Source organism: Cydia splendana, chromosome 4, assembly GCF_910591565.1.
Source record: "Cydia splendana chromosome 4, ilCydSple1.2, whole genome shotgun sequence".
Taxonomy (NCBI): Eukaryota; Metazoa; Arthropoda; class Insecta; order Lepidoptera; family Tortricidae; genus Cydia; species Cydia splendana.
This window is the reverse complement of record NC_085963.1, coordinates 21,699,417-21,722,586: the sequence shown is the minus strand read 5'-3', so window position 1 is coordinate 21,722,586 and position 23,170 is coordinate 21,699,417. Positions and strand designations below refer to the sequence as shown.

The following is a 23,170-nucleotide window of genomic DNA, read 5'->3' as shown; positions in this document are numbered from 1 at the left end:
CTTAAAACTAGTTGCCGCGCGTCCCTAGCAGTATTCACTCAGCGAATCTCAGTGAGCGTGGAATGACGTAGAGTTGGAATGACGTGAGCTAGAAATGCCGAGTTGCAGCGTGTTTTTGTGTAAAAAGAGATCAACAACATCTAGTTTAGAAAAGGATAACGTTACTTTTCATTTGTAAGTATCCTTCCGCCTGAATATTATCAAATAGTGCACTAAATTAGCAAAAAAATAAATATTGTCAATCTAAAAGTGTTGCCATGTAGGTACTAGATCTACTTTAGAGTTATTTTTAAAGTTTATTCTTTGAATATTGAATTATTAGTATTATGTTTATGTACAAGTTCATTATTAATATAAGTCTCCACATTTTTGTTATATTAACACAATTTTCCAATCAAATATGGTATTAACCATAAATGATAACAAGAGATTACACGAAATACATTTCTAAATGCTTAATGAATTAACGATATATTACTGTTTGCAAATTCATTTATTCCTTTATTTTCAACATTTATTTTGATTTAACATATCAAATATTGTGTTTTAAGATTGTACCTACTAAAGGTATTTACGGTCGACACCTTTATTCCGTATTTGAAGCTAGATTACCTATATGAGGATATAACCAACGGAGCCGCCATTAACAGGTGTTCCCCTACGCCAAAAGTCCGCGGCCGCCGGTCAAGGAGGTTAAATAAAACTAGTTGCCATACGTCATACGCCATTCAGCAAACGTCAGTCTAAGCGGAATGATAGGAGCTGAAAATGCCGAACTGCAGCGTGTTCTCGTGCAAAATGAGATCGGAAACCTCTACCGTACAAAAAGAACACGTTTCTTATCATATGTAAGTATTATTACATCTAAATATTATCAAATAGTGCATTAACTTTCCAAAAAACTAAAAAACAGGAGGCTTCACGTGTAAATACACGTAGAAAAATTATTATTAGTGTAGAAAAATTTCTACAGTGAACGAAACTAAGAAAAAATACCTTCCACATGAGTAGATACGTAGATACTTTTTTATTATTTTACTCTAGTGTCACTGTACCAAAGTTAGTGATGGGACACCATAAAAACCAATACTTATCGATAAAATCTATATAAACATTATCGATATATTTTTATTTATTTTTCACATTTCCAAAAGATGCAACGCCGCCATTTCATGATCTGACTAGCGACTACCAGCCATATCGTTCAAACCTCAACGTTTGACGATTTGCCTGGCGACGTTTAGGCATATCAGTCGTATCGCATAAGTACGGTGTGATATTCCTAGGCAGATGATACGTACATGAAACGCCGCGATTTCATGATCTGCCTAGCGAACAGCAGCCTTATCGTGCAAACCTCAAGGGGTGATATTCCTAAGCAGATCATGAAACGCCGCCATTTCGTGATCTGCCTATCGACCACCAGCCATATCGTGCAAACTTTAGGGTGTGATATCCCTAGGCAGATAATGAATCGCTGGCATTTCATGATCTGACTAGTGGCCACCAGACGTATCGTGCAAACCTCAACATTTAGGCATATCGAATAAGTAGGGTGTCCTTAATTTTAGCAAATAAGAACCATTGAAATGGCTTGACATACTATTTATAGTACGTTTTTGGGCAGCCTACGATTTTTGTACATACCTAGTACCTACGCATGCTGCTCAAAATGCCACATAGAATGCAGCGCCACCAGTGGCAAAAATGCAATTATTTTACGATGCGCCCGGTATGAAGCTAGAAATAGAAATGCCTTGGTCTGATCGATCTGCCGCCTCTTTTATAAGGCAGATCGTGATATGTATGGGTAAATCTTAGTCAGATCATGAAATGGCGGCGTTTCATGATATGCCTATGAATATCTCGATATGCCCGATTTTACGATCTGCCGCCGTCTTATAGATTCATTATCCCCCACTCAATATCCCTTAAATGACATCCTATGGCCGCCTTCCATCTGTTCTCCATGCTCGATAGTATATTGCATTGCTTTCAGAACTAAACCAACATGTAAAAAAATAACTAATAAACTGATAATAGAAAATCATTCTAAATCAGCTTGCAAGATTTGCCCTTAACAAATTGACAAACTAACATATATACAATACAAACATTGAAAGTTAGTAAAATGCTGGTACAAAGACTTGATATTTTATTTCTCCATTTTAGAATTCACGGGTCTACAAATCCCGGTCTTTTGATAGGCTTGCGTGGGGATATAGATCCAACACGTAGAGGCCCCTTGGAGAGCTTTAATGTCATGTAGAACGCCTGCTGGAACCCATATTTTATTATTATTATAATTGACAAGGAGAAAATTTAAATTCATTGTCAATAAAACATTGACAATACTCGTATTAGACCGCGGGCCAGGAGCAAATATCGGTAGTTATCGCCTCCCGCTTGATACTTTGTCAGATGATAGTTTAGATACTATCATGAATTAAAAAAATTGTCAGCCGGTTGTATCGCGGTGGAAAGACCGTCAGTTGATCATGTCCGCAAATCCATAAGGCGTTTATTGAAATGCCTGATGAAATCCTACGTGCAAAGTTTCATGATTTAGTTATTACTATGATAAAAACGTACATCGCTTATTTTTTACATGTTTATGCAAGTAGCTGACGGTCTTTCCACCGTTATACAACCGGCTGACGGTTGTTTTTATTTATAATAACACCTAAACTATCTTCTGACAAAGTATCAAACGGGAGGCGATAACAAAATTTATTTTATTTTTTTACATGTTTCGGTGGCTGCCATTCCTCAACCCACCAACGGAGCGCCAGCTGACGTCCATGAGGGATCATCATACATAGCCGCTAACCAATATACGAGTTATCGCCCGGGAGGCGATTGGTCAAGAAATCTGTTCATGGCTCGCGGTCCATATTATCGACGCGTCCCACGCACAATCTAGGGCTATAACCGCGAAAATCGAAGTTCGCAAATTGCGGGCATTTTTCTCTGTCACTCTAATTACGCCTTCATTGGAGTAAAAGAGAAAGATCCCCGCACTTTGCGAATTTCGGTTTTCGCGGTAGCCCCTTAGGTTTACTTAGAACTGACGTTATCTCGTTCACGGACAGGGTTGTCTGTGTTTGTTCTTGTACTTGTGTGAATATAGTTTATGCTAGTGTTTGTTAATTTTGTCGTGTGCGTGTGTAGCGATGCATGCAAAAAAATGCATTAGGCTAAGCGCGCACCACGACTTTTTGTCGCGCGATAATTTAGTCGCAGAAATGTAACGTATGAGTTTATATGGCAGTGCGCGCATATGCGACAAAAAATCGCAGCGATTTTAAAATTGTGATTTGTCACATTTTTCCGCGACTGCTCGCGACGCGATTGTCGCAAAGTGAATTGCAGCATACGGAGTTGTATGGCCCCGCGCGCACTGCGATAATAAAATCGCACCCGGACCACAGTCGGCATTTCGCTCTCCAAGCGTCAACATGTCGGAACCTGCTGCTGAAGACGCTAGATGTTGACCATTTAATTATGGAAATAGAAGATCACCTTTGTGGTATAAATACTCAAAGTCATACAGCGATCGCATATTAAAGACAACGTTTCATGACAAACGACTGGTACGAAATCCATGTTGAGAATGAACAAATCGTCGACTTTTTCATCGCAGTGCGCGCAGTGAATTTTCTGCGATATATTACAGCGCGATTCTAAAATCGTGTCGCAAAAACTAAAATCGTGGTGCGCGCTTGGCGTTAGTGTTAACATTATTTGTGTGCGTTACCTCGTCCCCCGCGCGGAAAACGGCAGAATTTTAATAGTGCGGGTGGTGGCTCCATTGGGTATACCCTCCTAGTGTGACTAGTCGTATGCCTATTGCCTAGTATTGGCCTCATTTTTCATTACAAAACACATATAATAGTAGGAAATACCTTGTAATACTAATGTCCCTTGCGGTCGCATATTTCGTTCATGATTCCATTGAATATTCTAACAATTGGAACTTGAAGCACTTGATTCCATGTTTCATTATTTATCAGATGCATTTTTGTTTAATTAATCCTTATTTTAGCTTACAAATAAACAAAATAAGCCTTCAGAAAACAACCAACAACAAATAGTATTGAGTTGACAGTGACATTAATGACAGCTCGACGTTCCGTTACGCTGATGCCCTAGTACAATTTCGAAACATGAAATTAAAATTCGTAAGACAAAAATAAATATTATAATAATTAACCCTCTAGATCCCAGATGTCTTAAATAATATATTTGATACTAATAAACATAAAATACTTCAATACAGGGACGATTTTCAGAAATAAACTTAAAATATCTCAAAGTAAAATAATGTTAACAAATTCGTACGTGATGTTTTCGAACGTTCTCTGCTGCCTATGTGTGCGTAGACGTCATTAAAATTAGCTCCATCTTTCTCTAAACTGCATGAATGAAAGGGACATGATTTATACTTTGCAGTAAGCAATTGTGAACGTTAATATTGAAGGAATATGGCTTAGTAAACAAAATGGAGCTTATGATTTTTCTTCTTGAATCGAACGTCGTTACATGCCACGAGGCTAATAACTTCTTCCTCAGTTCTGGTGCCCTGGTATTTTTGGAATAGCGTTTGTCTCTATAAGTCACGGTTATGTCACTATTGTGTCGCCGTTTATGTCACTAATATGTCGCCGTTATGTCGCCGATATGTCGCCGTTATGTCGCCGTTATGTCGCCGATATGTCGCCGATATGTCGCCGTTATGTCTCCGATATGTCGCCAATATGTCGCCGTTATGACCCTAGTCGCATGTCCCTAATACGTCGCCAATACGTCGCATGTCGCCAGTACGTCGCATGTCGCCAATGGGTCGCCAATATGTCGTAGCTCCCTAATACGTCGCCAATACGTCGCATGTCGCCAGTACGTCGCATGTCGCCAATGGGTCGTCAATATGTCGTAGGTCCCTAATACGTCGCCAATACGTCGCATGTCGCCAGTACGTCGCATGTCGCCAATGGGCCCCAGAATGTCGCAACTTGTCGCCGGCATGTCACTATTAGGACGCTAGTATGTCGCGAGACGCCAGTATGTCGCAAGTATGTCCCCGTTTAATCGCCAATATATCGCATAGGTCGCCGGTTCGTCTCTAGAAAAAGGTATAAAAGGCGGAGCGGACCGTCGACTCGGATCATTGATTCTTCAACCATCGGACTAGCAGTGACTCTGGTTTTCGGGCGTAACGTAATACTGGTAAGTGAAGTTACTCTGCTACTTTTTCTGTGTTTGTTTTTGCTTGGAATTATCGTGGTAAATTTAAACTTAGAATTTGTGTCTGTGTTTGGTTTTACGGAGACAATATCGTCGTAACGCTGGACATGGGCTGTTGTGGAGTTTCTTTACTGCCATATATGGGATTTTAGTTATTGTGAAGTTTCCTACACCGTGTGTTCTGAGTGCCATCATATTACGCAGTGACAATGTCGTTGCATGGCCGGGGCTTGGAATAGTGTCTGTGTTTGGTTTTGCGGGAAGAAATTCTCGTAACGTTAGATATAGATGACGGTGTTTAAGGGAACTTCACTTTTCTATTAAGTTAGTTTAATTTTGCGATAACTTAGCTATTTTTAGTGTTTTATTATGGGGTCTTTTTGCTATTTTAAAACCAGATCATTGTTTGGACTGACAGTTTGTCCTGCTAAGCATTCACTCCGCCTAACGGTGCCAAAGGATTGGATGGTTAGGAGTCTATTGCTCCAAGTTTGAGAGGACTTGGCGTCTCTTCTATATCAACATAAGAGACGAATTATCTCACTAGTCTCAAGGTCCAGCTGTTTAGATGGATGTGGGGACGTCACGTGCGCGTCATTGGGTGTAAATCCTGCCCACTGAAATCGACAGTAATTGAGGCTAGGTCTCCTATTAAATATATTTATATATTTCGGTGCTCCGGTTCATACTAGTGCTGGTTGCGGGGACAGACTTCTGTCGTGACTGATATTACGCTTAGTCTTTGTTGCGGCAGAGTTTCCCTCGTGATTAGTGCGTGTGTGTGCTAGGGTACTGATCCACTTATATACACGGAATAGGGCGACTTATTCTTATCCACCATGCCCGCGGGCGATAAGGAGGGAGTCAAATACACTGGCCTGTAGGTTGCCTTCTCGGTTTCGCCTGCCGAACGTTACAGCTTCTCGTAGGGACCACACTTGCGTATATTACAAAGCATTAGGTCGATGGTAAGAACGAACTATGCTTTGAATGTACTAGATTAGGGACAATGGGTAGAGTTAGGGTAGAATCACACACTCATTTTGTCGTTTATTAGGGTCCTTTTTAGTTCTGGTTTATACAATTGATATATATTTCTCTTTAAGGGTTTAAAAATATGGTTTCTTAATCTTAAAATACGAGTGTTTTAAAAGGTGAAGGGTTCATCTGCCTAAATCTTCCTAATTTCTAATTTATATGGGGATCATTAACGGCTTTATAAATTTTTATTTTTCATTTCTGGTTGTCTGGTGTAGGGGCGAGGTACTGAGTAATATAATCAGGTATTTACAACATAATCTCTTAATTATCAATCTGGATTTAGGAACGCAGACTATTCTGGGATTGAAGAACGGTTTGTTTTAGGGGACCTTTGTCAGGCAAAAGCAGTACAAAGGATTTATTGAGTGAATACTCAATTTCGGCCTCGATTAAACATAATAGTCAGTGAATAAACTCGGTACTTCGTTTATACATCTAGAGAACTAGGAATTCTGTATAGATTATCAGTTCTGGGGAATGGGATTAAGGGATTAGCATCCCTAGCTTTTGAATATAAAAAAGATAAGTAATTATGATGACTGATGGATACTTTGACACTTCTTTTCATCATCATCTAGGTGCGCTTAAGTTACGAAGTGTTGGTCATAGCCCTTCCGGCTAAACTGGTAGGGTAGGTGTTCCGGTTAATACTTGCAAATCGGACTAGGAGTTCCCAGACCTGCATCGAGTGTGGAGGTGGCATGTGTGAGTGAATCACACATCGTTTAGAAGATGATAGTTAAATATAATTATCCTTAAAAGCTAGGGAGTAAAAGAGCTTATCTCAGGAGTGCTGCCTCTATATTATCCCGGGAACTTAATAGGTGTGGCAGGATTTTACCAACAACATTTTTATATATTTTATATCATCATATATGCTGCAATACTTAAATACATTATAGTAAATTTTACACCATCCTTTACGTTGCACTAATAAATTCTGAATAATTTTCTATTTCTCTGAATAATTTTCTTTAGATTATTTCTTACTTCCATAAATAATTATTTTATTACCATAAATATCTGTTCTTAAAAATCTAGGTAATAATAAATAAGGTCAGAGTCCAAAATTTAGCTGATACTCATTAAAGAATTTGAGGTTGCCGCGGTTCACTTCAAGGGGTCCTAACCACTAGCTAGACGATCACATGGCCATATTTTAGGGGTAAATCGAAAGGGAATGTTATATTAAGGTAGGTTAAGTAATTAAATAAGGGGGGAGGTACATTTTGGTGAGTCCGTGACGCAGGATGTAGTTTACCTGTGTTACTACGGTTTTTTAAGGTATATCTATGTAAAAGTAGCCTTTCAGGCTACATTTTGTTGTACGTGAAATGGAATGGGTACACTTGATTTTGGACTCTGCTTTTATTACGGGTTTAAATAAAAGTCATGAAGCATTAATTTTATTATTCAATAGTTATTATGTACACGTGGAAAGGTCTTAAATAAAAGTCATGAAACATTAAGTTTATTCAATAGCTACTATGTACAAAAAAAAAAAAAAAACTATTACTATACTATTACTGTAGTAAGGGTTACTATCCGCAGGCGAAAACAACGTAATTATCTTAGTCGGTTTATTTATTACAACACTAACTATGTACAATTACTCATAACTTGTGCGTGGCTGCTGTGACCTCAGCAGGGGTATGCACTTATGCAGCCAACCAAGCATTAATCTTCTCCTAACATTTAAAAACTGTCGGTAATTTGCATCTCGGATATCAAGATTCTACGTTGACACGTCGTTGGCGCGTTCTATCTCGGAGGTGGCGCCATCTCTTGACGAGTTTGGTACTACATTTTTACTCGTTCTCGGCGCGCCGTAATTAGGGATTTACTTTCATATTCCTCAGCTTAATATGTTTGTCATCACTACTTTAGATCCATCTTCTTGCTTCTTTGATATCTGAAAATTAAAGTAACAGAATTAAAGCCCATGTAGTATAACATTAGCACTTATTAACGCTTATTTTAAGCGAAAAGAATCAGACTTATTTCTCGTGCGCCATAGATTAATTAAGGAATTAGCTTCATTGCAGGTACCAATAATAAATAAATATATATTCTAGGGACAATCTTTCACATATCAACTTGGCGTCGGGCTAGGCAAAGTTTGTAATGCTGGTACTAGGCGGCGCAGTACATACTTGTATAGATAAATACATACTTAGATTAACAAATAATGTCCATGACTTGGAAACGCATATTCGTGGTAGACGAGCCTTTGCCAGGCATCATTTGTAGACATACTTCAGGTTGGGTTAGGAGGCTGTTACCATAGTCTAGAGATAAGATTAGTTTACCTAAGTTAGCCTAGGATGTGGTCAGATAAGATATCTAGTTGTGTAAGCACATATACTTTAGTAGAAAAATCATGGGGGCGTGAAACTGTTCATTTCACGTAGGCTTTCTTGAAATATTAAAGAACCGGGGGCGTATTAAAAATATATACATTAGTTGTAAAATTATGGGGGCGTGTAATTGTTCATTTACACGCAGGAATACTAAGCCACTGGGGGCGTATTTCACAACTTCCATATTCTCCCATCTTAAATGTCGGCAATGCATTTGCAACCACTCTGGTTATGCGAGGGAACAGTAATCATTCACCACCGGGTAATTTGTCTGTTATTTTGCCTTCTATATCATAAAAAAATAAATAGCTGTAGGTACTTATATGTCAGAACATCAGAGTTCCATCTTTGTTACATGCTTTGTTTACTGATAAGCTGTCACTATAATAAACTAGTTAAGTTACAGATTGCATAATATGTATGTACGGTCCTGCATAGGCCTGTCAATCATAGAGTAAGAGTAAGAAACAGATATTACAGATAATTCTGTTAGGTTTTATTTGCTTCACGTGTGGGTCCGAATGACAACCACACATGCTAGTAATAAGCTTAAATTTCATTAATGTACGAAAACATCATACATTTGCTACCGTAGGATAAGAAAAATGAGCATTATGTATGTATGAGCTTAGATTTGAATAGGAAATAGTATGTTAAGACTATTTTTAGGCCAATTTATGGATATTTAGGTTAAGAAAACAGTAATAGTACATGCTGCAATCACTATTGGAGCATAAGTAGAACATACACATTTGTATGAAAGTTTATCTACATATTTTTCAGTACGGAACCCTAAGAGTCACAACATTTATCGAGAACAGCGCTGAGATATGTATAGTTTACTGGTTATAGTTATTACTATTATTTACAAGGACTTTTGCGAGCTGCCTTGTAAACCTCATTGTCATTATCAAAGCCGCTCAAATAATTTCATGAAAATCAATTGAGAAATGCAACACGCCAATTAGCCGGATGAACAGCGTGCATACAAAAACATATTTGTAGTATGAAGGTAGCCTGTTGACTTAGGATTACAGTATAGTTCTGCTGACGGTACTTTTAAATAGTATTCTGATTGCTATTAAGTAATAGTATATAGTTGGTTAAGCTAGCACGCTAGTACCTACGCTCTGCAACACGTTTGCTATTTTCTTTCTTGTATTCATTGAAGGTTAGAGCGACTTTAGCAGCAAAATTCTTGAGATGCCGCCATCGAACAGGAGTGTTAAAGTATCAGCAGTCAGAGGTTCTTGGTAGCCTGGAATAAAATAGACAAGTATTAGGGAAAATTCAGAGAAAAGAGTTGAATGAGTACAGTAATAGTAGTAAAATATCAACAGTCATACACTCGAGGGGGCGCGTCATTATTTTATTAATAAACACGTTCATGAGAAATATTAGGTTTCACAAAAGTAGATTAGGCAGTAGTAAATTCTTCAAAATAAAAAAGTTTGAGAATCTTTGCCTTACAGGGCACATTTCCATAAAGTTAGGTCACAAATAAGCTAGATAAAGTTACTTAGTCAACAATATTATAATAGGTTATAAATAAGGCTAATGACAGTTTTCATATCTCCGATCGTTCTTCCGAAACCTCTTCGCTCATTTTTTTTTAAATATTAGAGTCAAATATAAGTCATGAGCTATTTTAGGCTTATAATAAGTCTAGTATTTATATAGTGCAATAAAATACCTGTCATAACTGGAGACAGTCTATAGATGTACATTGAAGGCAGGCATAGTGTTACTGCGGAGCGATGCCAGTTCTCTAGGAACGCTGGAATTGATAAAGTATAAAAGTTAGCTAAAGTAGGGTATATTTAAGAAAACCTGTTTATAAGTCTCATTAAAAGTGTTTATTATTTACCACAAGTAGGGTCTTCACAGTCAAGATAAAAAAATAAATCTTTTTTATTTTTATTTTTGAGAGCTATGAAAATTTTTCTAACTTTATTTTTTCTAGGTACATATGTTATAGTAGCTTTCTAGTAGCATGGGTGTCATACTTACTAGGGGACTGTCGAAAGACTCGGAAGAACCAATGAAGGCATCAATGGAAATTTGCTCCGCTCACTGACAACTAGGTATCGGGCAAGCCATCAGAGTTGTTTTCAGTTGCTGAAAAATAACAGCCTATATTGTAAGATTTATTGCAAAAAGAGGCATATTTATGACAGGTCTGGGGTTAGGCCCACATATTGTATCAAATTTACCGGAAGACTGCGGGATCCTTTTGTAAAGAAAATGCATATTTATTAACAAATTTTCATTACCATGCAAGAAATCTTGTTTATTTTTAGTTGACATTATCATACAATTATGATTTTTATAATATATTGCACTTCTAAATTCAAAAAGTTAATATTTCCGAAAAAAAATTGAGCCGGGTCATCTTTTTAGAGTGAAAACATTTTTCAAATTCCAAAAACAGTAGGGTCAAACTAGTGAGTAAATGTCTAATAGTAGAAATATCATACTTACGTTTCACAGTTGTTTTGATTCATCGAAAATAGCAAGGGAGTCTTCACAGCAAAATTTCAACTTCTTTTCTTTCAATAACAATATATGTATAAAGGGCTTCATTCTAATAAAGTTGTCAGCTTGCTGAAAAATCAAATATACTTTGTAAATCATATTGCAGCAGAAAACATGTAGTGAAGAACAGATATTACATTGGAAAGACAGCATAAAATCAAAAATCAACATGTCTTTCCTTTAATACTGATTTTTACTTTGATCACTTTCAAATTTTCAGAAAGAAATGTGTTGCTGAACAAAGAATAAAAATAAGGCAACTCACTACATTAGGTCATCACAAGCAGAACCATACGAAAACTAGGAAAGCTTTAATGTTTGTTTGTATTGAATAGGACGGAATAAAAAGCAGATTTATTGATAGATAGGTCAATTTGTGATCAATTATTTTCCACTGATTGATATTCTAATAAGTGAAACAGCTTTTAAATGGCAGTAACTTGTTTAAAGAAAGAAGAGGAATAAAATCTTACCTTTGTTTGAAGCAACAGTTTCCACATTTAAGTGCATTTCATTCACAGTATCGACAGCTAGACTCATTACACATCCTTTGTACTAGATAGTTCAAACACTAGGTCATAGTTAGGGGCACTAGGTTCACAGAAAAATAGAAGACGCAAGCTGAGAAAAGGTCAGCCATGCGGCGACGAAACAGAACTTTCACTTCATTCGTTTTATTGTAAATTCTTCAAGGGGCTATATTTTGAAAACCATTAGGGCATTCTTGGAGGCAATCCTTACTCGCTACATCGGGTAAAGCTTGCGTCGTGGTATTTTACTGTAGGAAATCATTGTGGAACAAAGGCAATGGCTTGTATTCAAAATGGCGTTCCAATTTTGTTCTGAGCATGTTTTGAGCGATTGTCCGATGTTTAGGTATTTGATCAAAATGTCGCCGGTAACTGAGGTAATTTTAATTATTAACATCACGATTAGTTTACTTGTATTAAGGATAAATGTTTCAAAAAATAAGCATAATGGCGGATCTGAAATGACAGCAGTCAAAATTTGCCAAAGACAAAATTTCGTTTCACTCATGTTTCACTGTCAAACGTTTATAATTCAGTCTCGAATAGTGTTTCAAAACCAGTTATTCACGCCATCTATCGGAATTGTTGCTTAACAGGTCGTACTAAGAACCCGACCAAATTGAGTGGGTTGTGCTTAGTATGTTGCCAGGAGTATTAGGACATGTTTTTGATTTTGTCGCATTGCATGGACACACGCGCATCCGTTTACACTCTCGTTCCGTGTCTCGTTTCGCGGCTCGTCTCACCGCTTGTCTTGTACGCGATTGTAAATTGGTTATTAGTATTTGTCTATGCGTAAAAACTTGTTCACACGATCGATTTCATTTAATATTGACGATAATTAATAGTAATAATACTAATTGTTTCTTTATAAACACAGATTGATACAGATTAATCCTTAGACAAAGAAATAAAGTAATTATGACCACTCTGGGATTATTGAAATAAAATCAATTCTAAACATTATCTCCTTCTCTTTCTGATTTTTTTTTATCATGAAATATAGATGTCGTTAATAGTCTCAAAATCCATCTATAGCATGAATCTAGGATATACCTGGATCTGGCATGAGTGGTGGGGGTAACTGACAGAACGGGATAGTCTTATGTGTCTTTCGGTGGGAGTAGCAGGGAAAGCGGTATTATTGCTTGTCCTTGTCACAGTCTCACTTTTGTTTGTTCCCCACCTTTTTATTAGTATGGGGAATGGTGGGCAACAAATGAATTCGACCAATCACAGTGTCGCATTTGCGTATGTTTTGTCCCTCACGGAGGCACGCGTATACCGCTTCTATGCGATCCTACCTTCTATGATCTATAAGCCTTCATGTTTACGTCAAATTTTGACAATTCGGTTGGACCGGTCGGACGTTGAATGCGCAAGCTAAACAAGGAACGATTTTGCAAACAAGTTATTGTTTTATGAGAAAGTGTAGTGTTGTTTGGTTCGAAGTATGTGAAAATGAGTCCAATTTGTGATTATTTATGTGCGCGTGTGACGACATTTAGTGAATTTTGCAATTCTACGCGCCTTTCAAAGTGATGTATTTGAGCAAAAAGTTGCCAAACAATTACGACAACTACGTCGAAATTTGTGGCGATTACTGAATATGACAACGAAGACTTGCTACAACTGTTGGACCAGGCAACCAGGACTCATTCGAAAATACAGGAAGAAAATTCTTATATACCAGACTAAAACCCATCACTGCAATCAATGCTTCAAGCATGGTTTACCTACGCGACAGTAAGCTCAACGAAGAAATACTATTGCTTCAATAAAGGTTCGAGATATAGGCGGACAAGCAGAAAACCAGGTGTAATGTAGACAATCATTGACACTCTCAACGATGGAAGATAAATAACACACCCAAAGGAACCTCTCTTCGCAAGTATGATAGAAGTCGAGGTGATTGCACAGGTCAAGGACAGTGGCGAAAGAAATAAATAGATCTTTAGGGAGTGCACAAGTGCCCATTATTCTCATTTTGCAATCACAAGAAACATAAGCTGTATGAGTGCATTTTGTAAACGAAGTAGGTACGAAAATCATGTGGTTTTCAATTGCGGAAAAAAAAGTCGTGTAGTAAGTTTATATTATAATTCCTTTATTCAATTAGGGTCTTAGGTTAGGATTTTACAATGTGAGTATAAAAGTAAAATATAAAAACACTTACAAAACATAACAAAAATATATAAACACATTATAAAAAACCATTATATTATAATGATCATTATTGTGTGCATCAGTGAGGTGTAATAGTGATTGAAAAAGTGGTGAAAATAGTGTACATCTGCAAGAAATGTGCATTCAACAAATAAACACGTGAGTAGAAAAATTTGACAAGCCTATTTTAACAATTTTTAGGATATGTTAGTATATACATATATAAAACGCATAATCGCTTGTTTACATTGTATAAAAAAAAGCTAAATTTGCATTAGGGTATTTCAAGCTTTTCAATATTTGATGATTCAGTTAGTAACACGTTTTCAGGAAATTCCATAATAATTTGTTCGTAGGTACATGCGTAGATATTTGCGTTATATTTTATGGGTTACCTGTTATAAATAAAATTCTTTTCTGTTAATCATTTTGTGCGTAAAACACTTGAAAAATAAAACAAAACAATAAAACACTTTATTATGAAAGCCATTGTTAAATTTGTCGCAACTTGTAACTCACCCGTGGTCTAGTGGATCTCAAGGTGGACAAATGTATGAAGATTACTTGAATGTGGAGTGGGTTAATCCCGGTGAGCAAATAAGTTTTGTTTTTTATGTTTAGTTTTTTTTGGTTTTAATTTATTAGACTTGTTTGCAAGTTTATTAAGATACTTAGGATCCTTTTAGAACTTTATTTTATTTTATTTCTTTTAGTTCCGTGGTCTGTTTTTCTTACAATCTTTCTATACAAGTTATTTTGGATATGTACCTACGTGTAGGTAGTGTTATAAAACAAACTGGAGTTATGAATAAACTTACATTCAATAGATTACTTTTACACAAGCGAATGATTGCACAATGTTTAGATAAATACTTACCTACTTACTCTTTATATCTAAGGTGGACTTATTACCTACCCAGCCCTTATAATGCATTTGTATTTGTATTAGGAACACCTGGGTACTATTTCTTAAAATACCTGGATGTTCACTCACGTATTTTTGATCACTCGCGCGGCATGTTTCAGAGTGCCTAGACCTCCATTTTAATATAAGCGCTGACAGTGCATAAACGAGTCAGTAGGTCTCACAATAGTAATTTGAATACCATGTCTAATCGTATTATGATTCGGGAGATTTCTTTTATAGGTACGTTAAGTCAAACGGTGTGTGTTTTATGGTGTAATTAGACGTGTTAAAATATTTCCAAAACATTATAAATGTCATATTTGTGTTTCTTTCTTTTACTTATTTTATTTATTTATTTAAACTTTATTGCACAAAATACAAATGAAATGTACAAATGGCGGACTTGATGCCTGAAGGCCTTAAGTCTTTTATTAAGTTATTTAACTTATTTGTGAGCATGTTTGCATTATTTTGGCTGGCCAATGAGCTAATTGTATAGGACAACGTACAAGTAGAGTCAATAATGTATGGATCCCATTACCGCTTTAGGTCAGTTTTTATGTATTGGCTTTACCTGGTGATGGGGTAATGAGATTAGGGTCGTTTAAATGCCATACAATGTACGGTTATGGGCTTCTTATAGAGTGATAGTTAGACGTTACAAACAGCCGCGTGGACTGCCAGGGTTTGGCAGCGGAATGGTTAAGCGCGTATCAAGTTCGACTCGTCATTGTCTGTATACTTCCGCGGTGGTTTAATGCATAGTAGGTTGTCGATGCTGCGCGTTGAACGACAGTAAGAGAGCGAAAGATAGGTATTATAGAGAAATTAATCGCGGAGCGTTGTCATAAAATCTAAAAACAAAAGTGCAGATTTTTTTTTATGTGCGTATCATTTGATTCTAATACTTAGTCAAAGTACTATTAACTAGTAATTACTAAATAAAAAATAAGCAAACAAAATAAAATAATTAGTTGGAAAATTGAGGGATTTTAAAATCATCTGGGAATCATCTACATAAATGTTGGGATAGTGTGAGGCTAGGACAAAATGAGTATGTTTTTTTTCTTCCTTTTCAAATGATTATGAGACAATAAATATATTTTTTTTTTCTCGTTTTGATTACTAATCGATGCGTTGGCTGTCTGTAGAAATCAGTGTGAAAGTGTAATAGAGGAGGAATGAAAATGTGTGTGCATTGAGTGCTTATAGTTATGAGTCTGTGGTGATTTATGAAAGAGATGTACGATATGAGATGACGGATGTCAAGTTGATGGGTGTACCTTTTTGGAAAGGACGGATTGATACAGATAGACAAAAGCTGGAGGGTAATCAAACTAGATTTGTCGGTATTTGCAGGGGAACAAACTGGGGAGGGACGGGGATACACAACTAGCCAGAAAAATCTTATCGGTAGGTTAAAATTTCGACCCATTCAGAAGGGTAGGTTTTTATGGCTAGTACTACACAAGGTAATAAGACCCTTACGAAACCCACACACTCATATTGGGTGAGATATATCTGACACTCGACATATTTTAAGGGCCGTGAGCGTCTAAAAGGACGAGGCTCTTTTCAAGAGGTTAATTATATACAATTACATATCTTATGTTGCTTTCAATATGAGGTATAATAATAATAAGCAAATATTTTGTTTATTTTGGTATTTTTTTTTTGAAACAAAAATATCTTTATCATACCATATTGGGGTATTTACTTATGTCAATTTTAAGTTTGTTTATATAAAAAAAAAATACACATCCAAACAAACTTAAAGGTCGGTATATTTTATTCAAGTATGAGACACGCGCCAAGAAAACGTGGTTGAGGGTGATAAGGCAATGAAATTGGTTCGAATTTTGGCGATGGAACTTGAAAGCTTCGTACTTATAAAAATTAAAGGTCTCTTCGTTTTGCTTGGGGAGTTTTTGCTGTCTCATCAGATGCTCTTCTACGGAAGTGTACGGCGCAATTCGGGTAGAGACAAGAGTAATACTCGACGCGGCCGGGTTGAGCTGGCAAGGACGGGTTAACTAGTAGCCTATTAGATTCACAACCTAATATCTTTGGTGGAGCGAGGTGACTGGGGAAAAAGTTGTCATGGTTCATTGACAGAATTCTGATGAACTAATTTCAGAACTGAATCATTAGCGGTCACCTAGTATTGAGACACACACTACACGTTTAGAAAAGGGGGGATATATCCGACTAATCTAGAGTAGATTGAAGTCTTTTACAAATTACTGTAGTAATTCATAAAACACTTAAATCGGGGGCGAACTGTGACTAGTCGTATGCCTATTGCCTAGTATTGGCCTCATTTTTCATTACAAAACACATATAATAGTAGGAAATACCTTGTAATACTAATGTCCCTTGCGGTCGCATATTTCGTTCATGATTCCATTGAATATTCTAACAATTGGAACTTGAAGCACTTGATTCCATGTTTCATTATTTATCAGATGCATTTTTGTTTAATTAATCCTTATTTTAGCTTACAAATAAACAAAATAAGCCTTCAGAAAACAACCAACAACAAATAGTATTGAGTTGACAGTGACATTAATGACAGCTCGACGTTCCGTTACGCTGATGCCCTAGTACAATTTCGAAACATGAAATTAAAATTCGTAAGACAAAAATAAATATTATAATAATTAACCCTCTAGATCCCAGATGTCTTAAATAATATATTTGATACTAATAAACATAAAATACTTCAATACAGGGACGATTTTCAGAAATAAACTTAAAATATCTCAAAGTAAAATAATGTTAACAAATTCGTACGTGATGTTTTCGAACGTTCTCTGCTGCCTATGTGTGCGTAGACGTCATTAAAATTAGCTCCATCTTTCTCTAAACTGCATGAATGAAAGGGACATGATTTATACTTTGCAGTAAGCAATTGTGAACGTTAATATTGAAGGAATATGGCTTAGTAAACAAAATGGAGCTTATGATTTTTCTTCTTGAATCGAACGTCGTTACATGCCACGAGGCTAATAACTTCTTCCTCAGTTCTGGTGCCCTGGTATTTTTGGAATAGCGTTTGTCTCTATAAGTCACGGTTATGTCACTATTGTGTCGCCGTTTATGTCACTAATATGTCGCCGTTATGTCGCCGATATGTCGCCGTTATGTCGCCGTTATGTCGCCGATATGTCGCCGATATGTCGCCGTTATGTCTCCGATATGTCGCCAATATGTCGCCGTTATGACCCTAGTCGCATGTCCCTAATACGTCGCCAATACGTCGCATGTCGCCAGTACGTCGCATGTCGCCAATGGGTCGCCAATATGTCGTAGCTCCCTAATACGTCGCCAATACGTCGCATGTCGCCAGTACGTCGCATGTCGCCAATGGGTCGTCAATATGTCGTAGGTCCCTAATACGTCGCCAATACGTCGCATGTCGCCAGTACGTCGCATGTCGCCAATGGGCCCCAGAATGTCGCAACTTGTCGCCGGCATGTCACTATTAGGACGCTAGTATGTCGCGAGACGCCAGTATGTCGCAAGTATGTCCCCGTTTAATCGCCAATATATCGCATAGGTCGCCGGTTCGTCTCTAGAAAAAGGTATAAAAGGCGGAGCGGACCGTCGACTCGGATCATTGATTCTTCAACCATCGGACTAGCAGTGACTCTGGTTTTCGGGCGTAACGTAATACTGGTAAGTGAAGTTACTCTGCTACTTTTTCTGTGTTTGTTTTTGCTTGGAATTATCGTGGTAAATTTAAACTTAGAATTTGTGTCTGTGTTTGGTTTTACGGAGACAATATCGTCGTAACGCTGGACATGGGCTGTTGTGGAGTTTCTTTACTGCCATATATGGGATTTTAGTTATTGTGAAGTTTCCTACACCGTGTGTTCTGAGTGCCATCATATTACGCAGTGACAATGTCGTTGCATGGCCGGGGCTTGGAATAGTGTCTGTGTTTGGTTTTGCGGGAAGAAATTCTCGTAACGTTAGATATAGATGACGGTGTTTAAGGGAACTTCACTTTTCTATTAAGTTAGTTTAATTTTGCGATAACTTAGCTATTTTTAGTGTTTTATTATGGGGTCTTTTTGCTATTTTAAAACCAGATCATTGTTTGGACTGACAGTTTGTCCTGCTAAGCATTCACTCCGCCTAACGGTGCCAAAGGATTGGATGGTTAGGAGTCTATTGCTCCAAGTTTGAGAGGACTTGGCGTCTCTTCTATATCAACATAAGAGACGAATTATCTCACTAGTCTCAAGGTCCAGCTGTTTAGATGGATGTGGGGACGTCACGTGCGCGTCATTGGGTGTAAATCCTGCCCACTGAAATCGACAGTAATTGAGGCTAGGTCTCCTATTAAATATATTTATATATTTCGGTGCTCCGGTTCATACTAGTGCTGGTTGCGGGGACAGACTTCTGTCGTGACTGATATTACACTTAGTCTTTGTTGCGGCAGAGTTTCCCTCGTGATTAGTGCGTGTGTGTGCTAGGGTACTGATCCACTTATATACACGGAATAGGGCGACTTATTCTTATCCACCATGCCCGCGGGCGATAAGGAGGGAGTCAAATACACTGGCCTGTAGGTTGCCTTCTCGGTTTCGCCTGCCGAACGTTACAGCTTCTCGTAGGGACCACACTTGCGTATATTACAAAGCATTAGGTCGATGGTAAGAACGAACTATGCTTTGAATGTACTAGATTAGGGACAATGGGTAGAGTTAGGGTAGAATCACACACTCATTTTGTCGTTTATTAGGGTCCTTTTTAGTTCTGGTTTATACAATTGATATATATTTCTCTTTAAGGGTTTAAAAATATGGTTTCTTAATCTTAAAATACGAGTGTTTTAAAAGGTGAAGGGTTCATCTGCCTAAATCTTCCTAATTTCTAATTTATATGGGGATCATTAACGGCTTTATAAATTTTTATTTTTCATTTCTGGTTGTCTGGTGTAGGGGCGAGGTACTGAGTAATATAATCAGGTATTTACAACATAATCTCTTAATTATCAATCTGGATTTAGGAACGCAGACTATTCTGGGATTGAAGAACGGTTTGTTTTAGGGGACCTTTGTCAGGCAAAAGCAGTACAAAGGATTTATTGAGTGAATACTCAATTTCGGCCTCGATTAAACATAATAGTCAGTGAATAAACTCGGTACTTCGTTTATACATCTAGAGAACTAGGAATTCTGTATAGATTATCAGTTCTGGGGAATGGGATTAAGGGATTAGCATCCCTAGCTTTTGAATATAAAAAAGATAAGTAATTATGATGACTGATGGATACTTTGACACTTCTTTTCATCATCATCTAGGTGCGCTTAAGTTACGAAGTGTTGGTCATAGCCCTTCCGGCTAAACTGGTAGGGTAGGTGTTCCGGTTAATACTTGCAAATCGGACTAGGAGTTCCCAGACCTGCATCGAGTGTGGAGGTGGCATGTGTGAGTGAATCACACATCGTTTAGAAGATGATAGTTAAATATAATTATCCTTAAAAGCTAGGGAGTAAAAGAGCTTATCTCAGGAGTGCTGCCTCTATATTATCCCGGGAACTTAATAGGTGTGGCAGGATTTTACCAACAACATTTTTATATATTTTATATCATCATATATGCTGCAATACTTAAATACATTATAGTAAATTTTACACCATCCTTTACGTTGCACTAATAAATTCTGAATAATTTTCTATTTCTCTGAATAATTTTCTTTAGATTATTTCTTACTTCCATAAATAATTATTTTATTACCATAAATATCTGTTCTTAAAAATCTAGGTAATAATAAATAAGGTCAGAGTCCAAAATTTAGCTGATACTCATTAAAGAATTTGAGGTTGCCGCGGTTCACTTCAAGGGGTCCTAACCACTAGCTAGACGATCACATGGCCATATTTTAGGGGTAAATCGAAAGGGAATGTTATATTAAGGTAGGTTAAGTAATTAAATAAGGGGGGAGGTACACTAGGCCAGACTAGATCCGTGGCCGACCGCCACGGTCGCTGATGCAGTAGGGGATTAAAACTGGAACCGGAAACTGGTGGACTGGTGATGGAAATATTATGGCAGTAGGTCCAATCGTGAACCGCTACGTCATCTGACAAACTGCATCGCTCTCTCAATTATTAAATAGGCTTCAAATAACGGTACAGAAGCTTAATAGGCACTTATAGTTTGTTACTCTGGCACCACTGCGGTTAGGTACTAGGAAAGTTAGTATTTTCATTCGTTTTCCGTACGGAATGACAGGTGCGATCCCATACAACAAATGCGATTTTATTGCTGTTTTTTGCGTAATGGTACGGAACCCTTCGTGCGCGTGTCCAACTCGCACTTGGCCAGGATTTTTTATTTATTTTATGGCGGTTAGGCCTCATCCTAACGAGCGCTTTTACAACACGCGTTAAAACAGCGTTTGAATGACACAAATGGATACATGGTGTATTTATTCATACGATAGCGGTGGTGCTTTTTATCAAGCGTTGTTGGATTTTCGACTTTAAGCGTTGGTCGTTAAATCGTGTGGGCGGATTCAAGCGCTTTTTTAACGCGCGTTGAATAAGCGCTTGTTAGGATGAGGCCTAACCGCCATAAAAAAAATAAAAAAACCCGGCCAAGTGCGAGTTGGACACGCGCACGAAGGGTTCCGTACCATTACGCAAAAAACAGCAATAAAATCGCATTTGTTGTATGGGAGCTCCACTTAAAATAAATATTTATTATATTATGTTTTTAGTATTTGTTATAGCGGCAACAGAAATACATTATCTGTAAAAAATTCAACTGCCTAGGTAGCTATCACGGTTCATGAAATACAGCCTGGTGACAGCGGAGTCTTAGTAATAGGGCCCCGTTTTTACCCTTTGGGTACGGAACCCTAAAAACTAGGAAAGTGACGGGACAGCACAATAACAAAGATATAAACATCAATTACCTAGTGCGGGTACCAAAGTTGATCTTTGGACTCGTAAACCCTTCGTTAATAAATATTTTTTCATTTTTATTTTCAATTAATATGTTATACTTATTATTTAGTATGTACTTATTTTGCAGATTTCCAAAAATACCAATGATTCGGGATGTCTGGATGAAAGCTTGTGCAAATCATGTCTCATGGACTCCTAAACGTACTAGCACAATTTGCTCACAGCATTTTGAACCCTCCTGTTTTATAACACAAGCTCATAACAAAAGGAAATTGAAAGAGTGTGCCGTGCCAACTTTGAAATTGCCAAAGGTGAATCTTATTAATTCCCTGTGTACTGAAAAATCATTTATTTGCAAACAATATATGCTATTACTAAAAGAAATTAATAACTAGCTTAAATCTAAAATAGGCCCTTGAGGCATTGTACCATTACCTATTAGTTTTTGCCCGTGTCTTTGTCCACGTTTAACTGACCCTCCAACTATACTTAAGCATAGACTTATCTTGTTTATATTATAAGGTACCTAATGCAAATGAATTTACCTAGTCCAAAGGAAATATGGAAGCTTGTTCATAAAATGAGGAAGGCAACTAACCTTAACTTTCAAACTTTAAAGTATTAATAAATTATACTCTTGATTTATTTTATCAGGTTGAACGTTGTGAAGAATCTAGACCAGGAACGTCTACACTTATTAAGATTGAAACATGCGAAGATTCTCTATCGCCTAAAACTCAAGAATACATAATTATTAAAGATCAGCCCCATATGTCACAGTCAGAAAATCACAACCTACATTTATGTGACACACCGAAAACGATAAAGTTAAGAAAGATTATACTGATGAAAAATAAAAAAATAAAAAGACTTCAATCACAAATTAGATATTTAAAGAAAAAAGTTGACGAAATGCAAGAAGTATTTAATGAGTTGTCTGAAAAATCGTTAATTAATAAAGAAAATTGTCTAGTTCAAGGCAAAAATGGCGTTGAGGAAAAAGAGGAAAGTATACCAATATTAGAATAAATAACTTCTATAATAATACTGGATATAATATATTTGCAAACGTAAAGGCTGCAATAACTGTAACGCTGTATTTCCAAATAAACTATTTTAATAAAAGTTGTTTTTTTTGTTCACTGTTTCTTGTTTTATGCCATTTCCAAAAAATACTTACTGTGTAAAAATGACCTGCCTGTAAATTTACCACGAAACACGAAAATCAAAATTTTGCTATTTGCCTCTCTATTCCTCATGCGTATTCGAGCAATAGAGGCAGATAACGAAATTTAGGTTTTCGTATTTTTTTCGCGGTAGGCCCCCAAACCGAGATTCGGACGAGTCTAGTCATCCATGTTGAAAAAAATAATTTTGCATCCTTTTATAGTATTTGCAAGATCATTTGCTATTTAATAAGTGCGTACTGCGTACCATGGCATTTCAAGTTGTATAGTATAG

At 37.1% G+C, this 23,170-nt stretch overlaps 1 protein-coding gene across 1 annotated transcript; it reads left to right on the top strand.

Annotated features, from left to right (window-relative positions):
- The first annotated feature begins 59 nt into the window (after positions 1-59).
- LOC134790205 (THAP domain-containing protein 1-like) lies at positions 60-22,820 on the top strand. The gene is made up of 3 exons (XM_063761040.1): positions 60-174; positions 21,837-22,020; positions 22,364-22,820. Exons 1-3 carry the CDS (start codon positions 95-97, stop codon positions 22,736-22,738), a joined length of 639 nt encoding a protein of 212 aa, XP_063617110.1. The 5' UTR covers positions 60-94; the 3' UTR covers positions 22,739-22,820.
- The last annotated feature ends 350 nt before the right edge of the window (positions 22,821-23,170 follow it).

What these genes read in the sequence shown, in the direction of transcription:
- LOC134790205 (XM_063761040.1), top strand. Translation starts at nt 95, where the DNA reads ATGCCGAGTTGCAGCGTGTTTTTGTGTAAAAAGAGATCAACAACATCT. An exon ending in GATAACGTTACTTTTCATTT is followed by an intron (nt 175 to 21,836) that starts GTAAGTATCCTT and finishes CTTATTTTGCAG; the next exon opens with ATTTCCAAAAATACCAATGA. An exon ending in CAACTTTGAAATTGCCAAAG is followed by an intron (nt 22,021 to 22,363) that starts GTGAATCTTATT and finishes TTATTTTATCAG; the next exon opens with GTTGAACGTTGTGAAGAATC.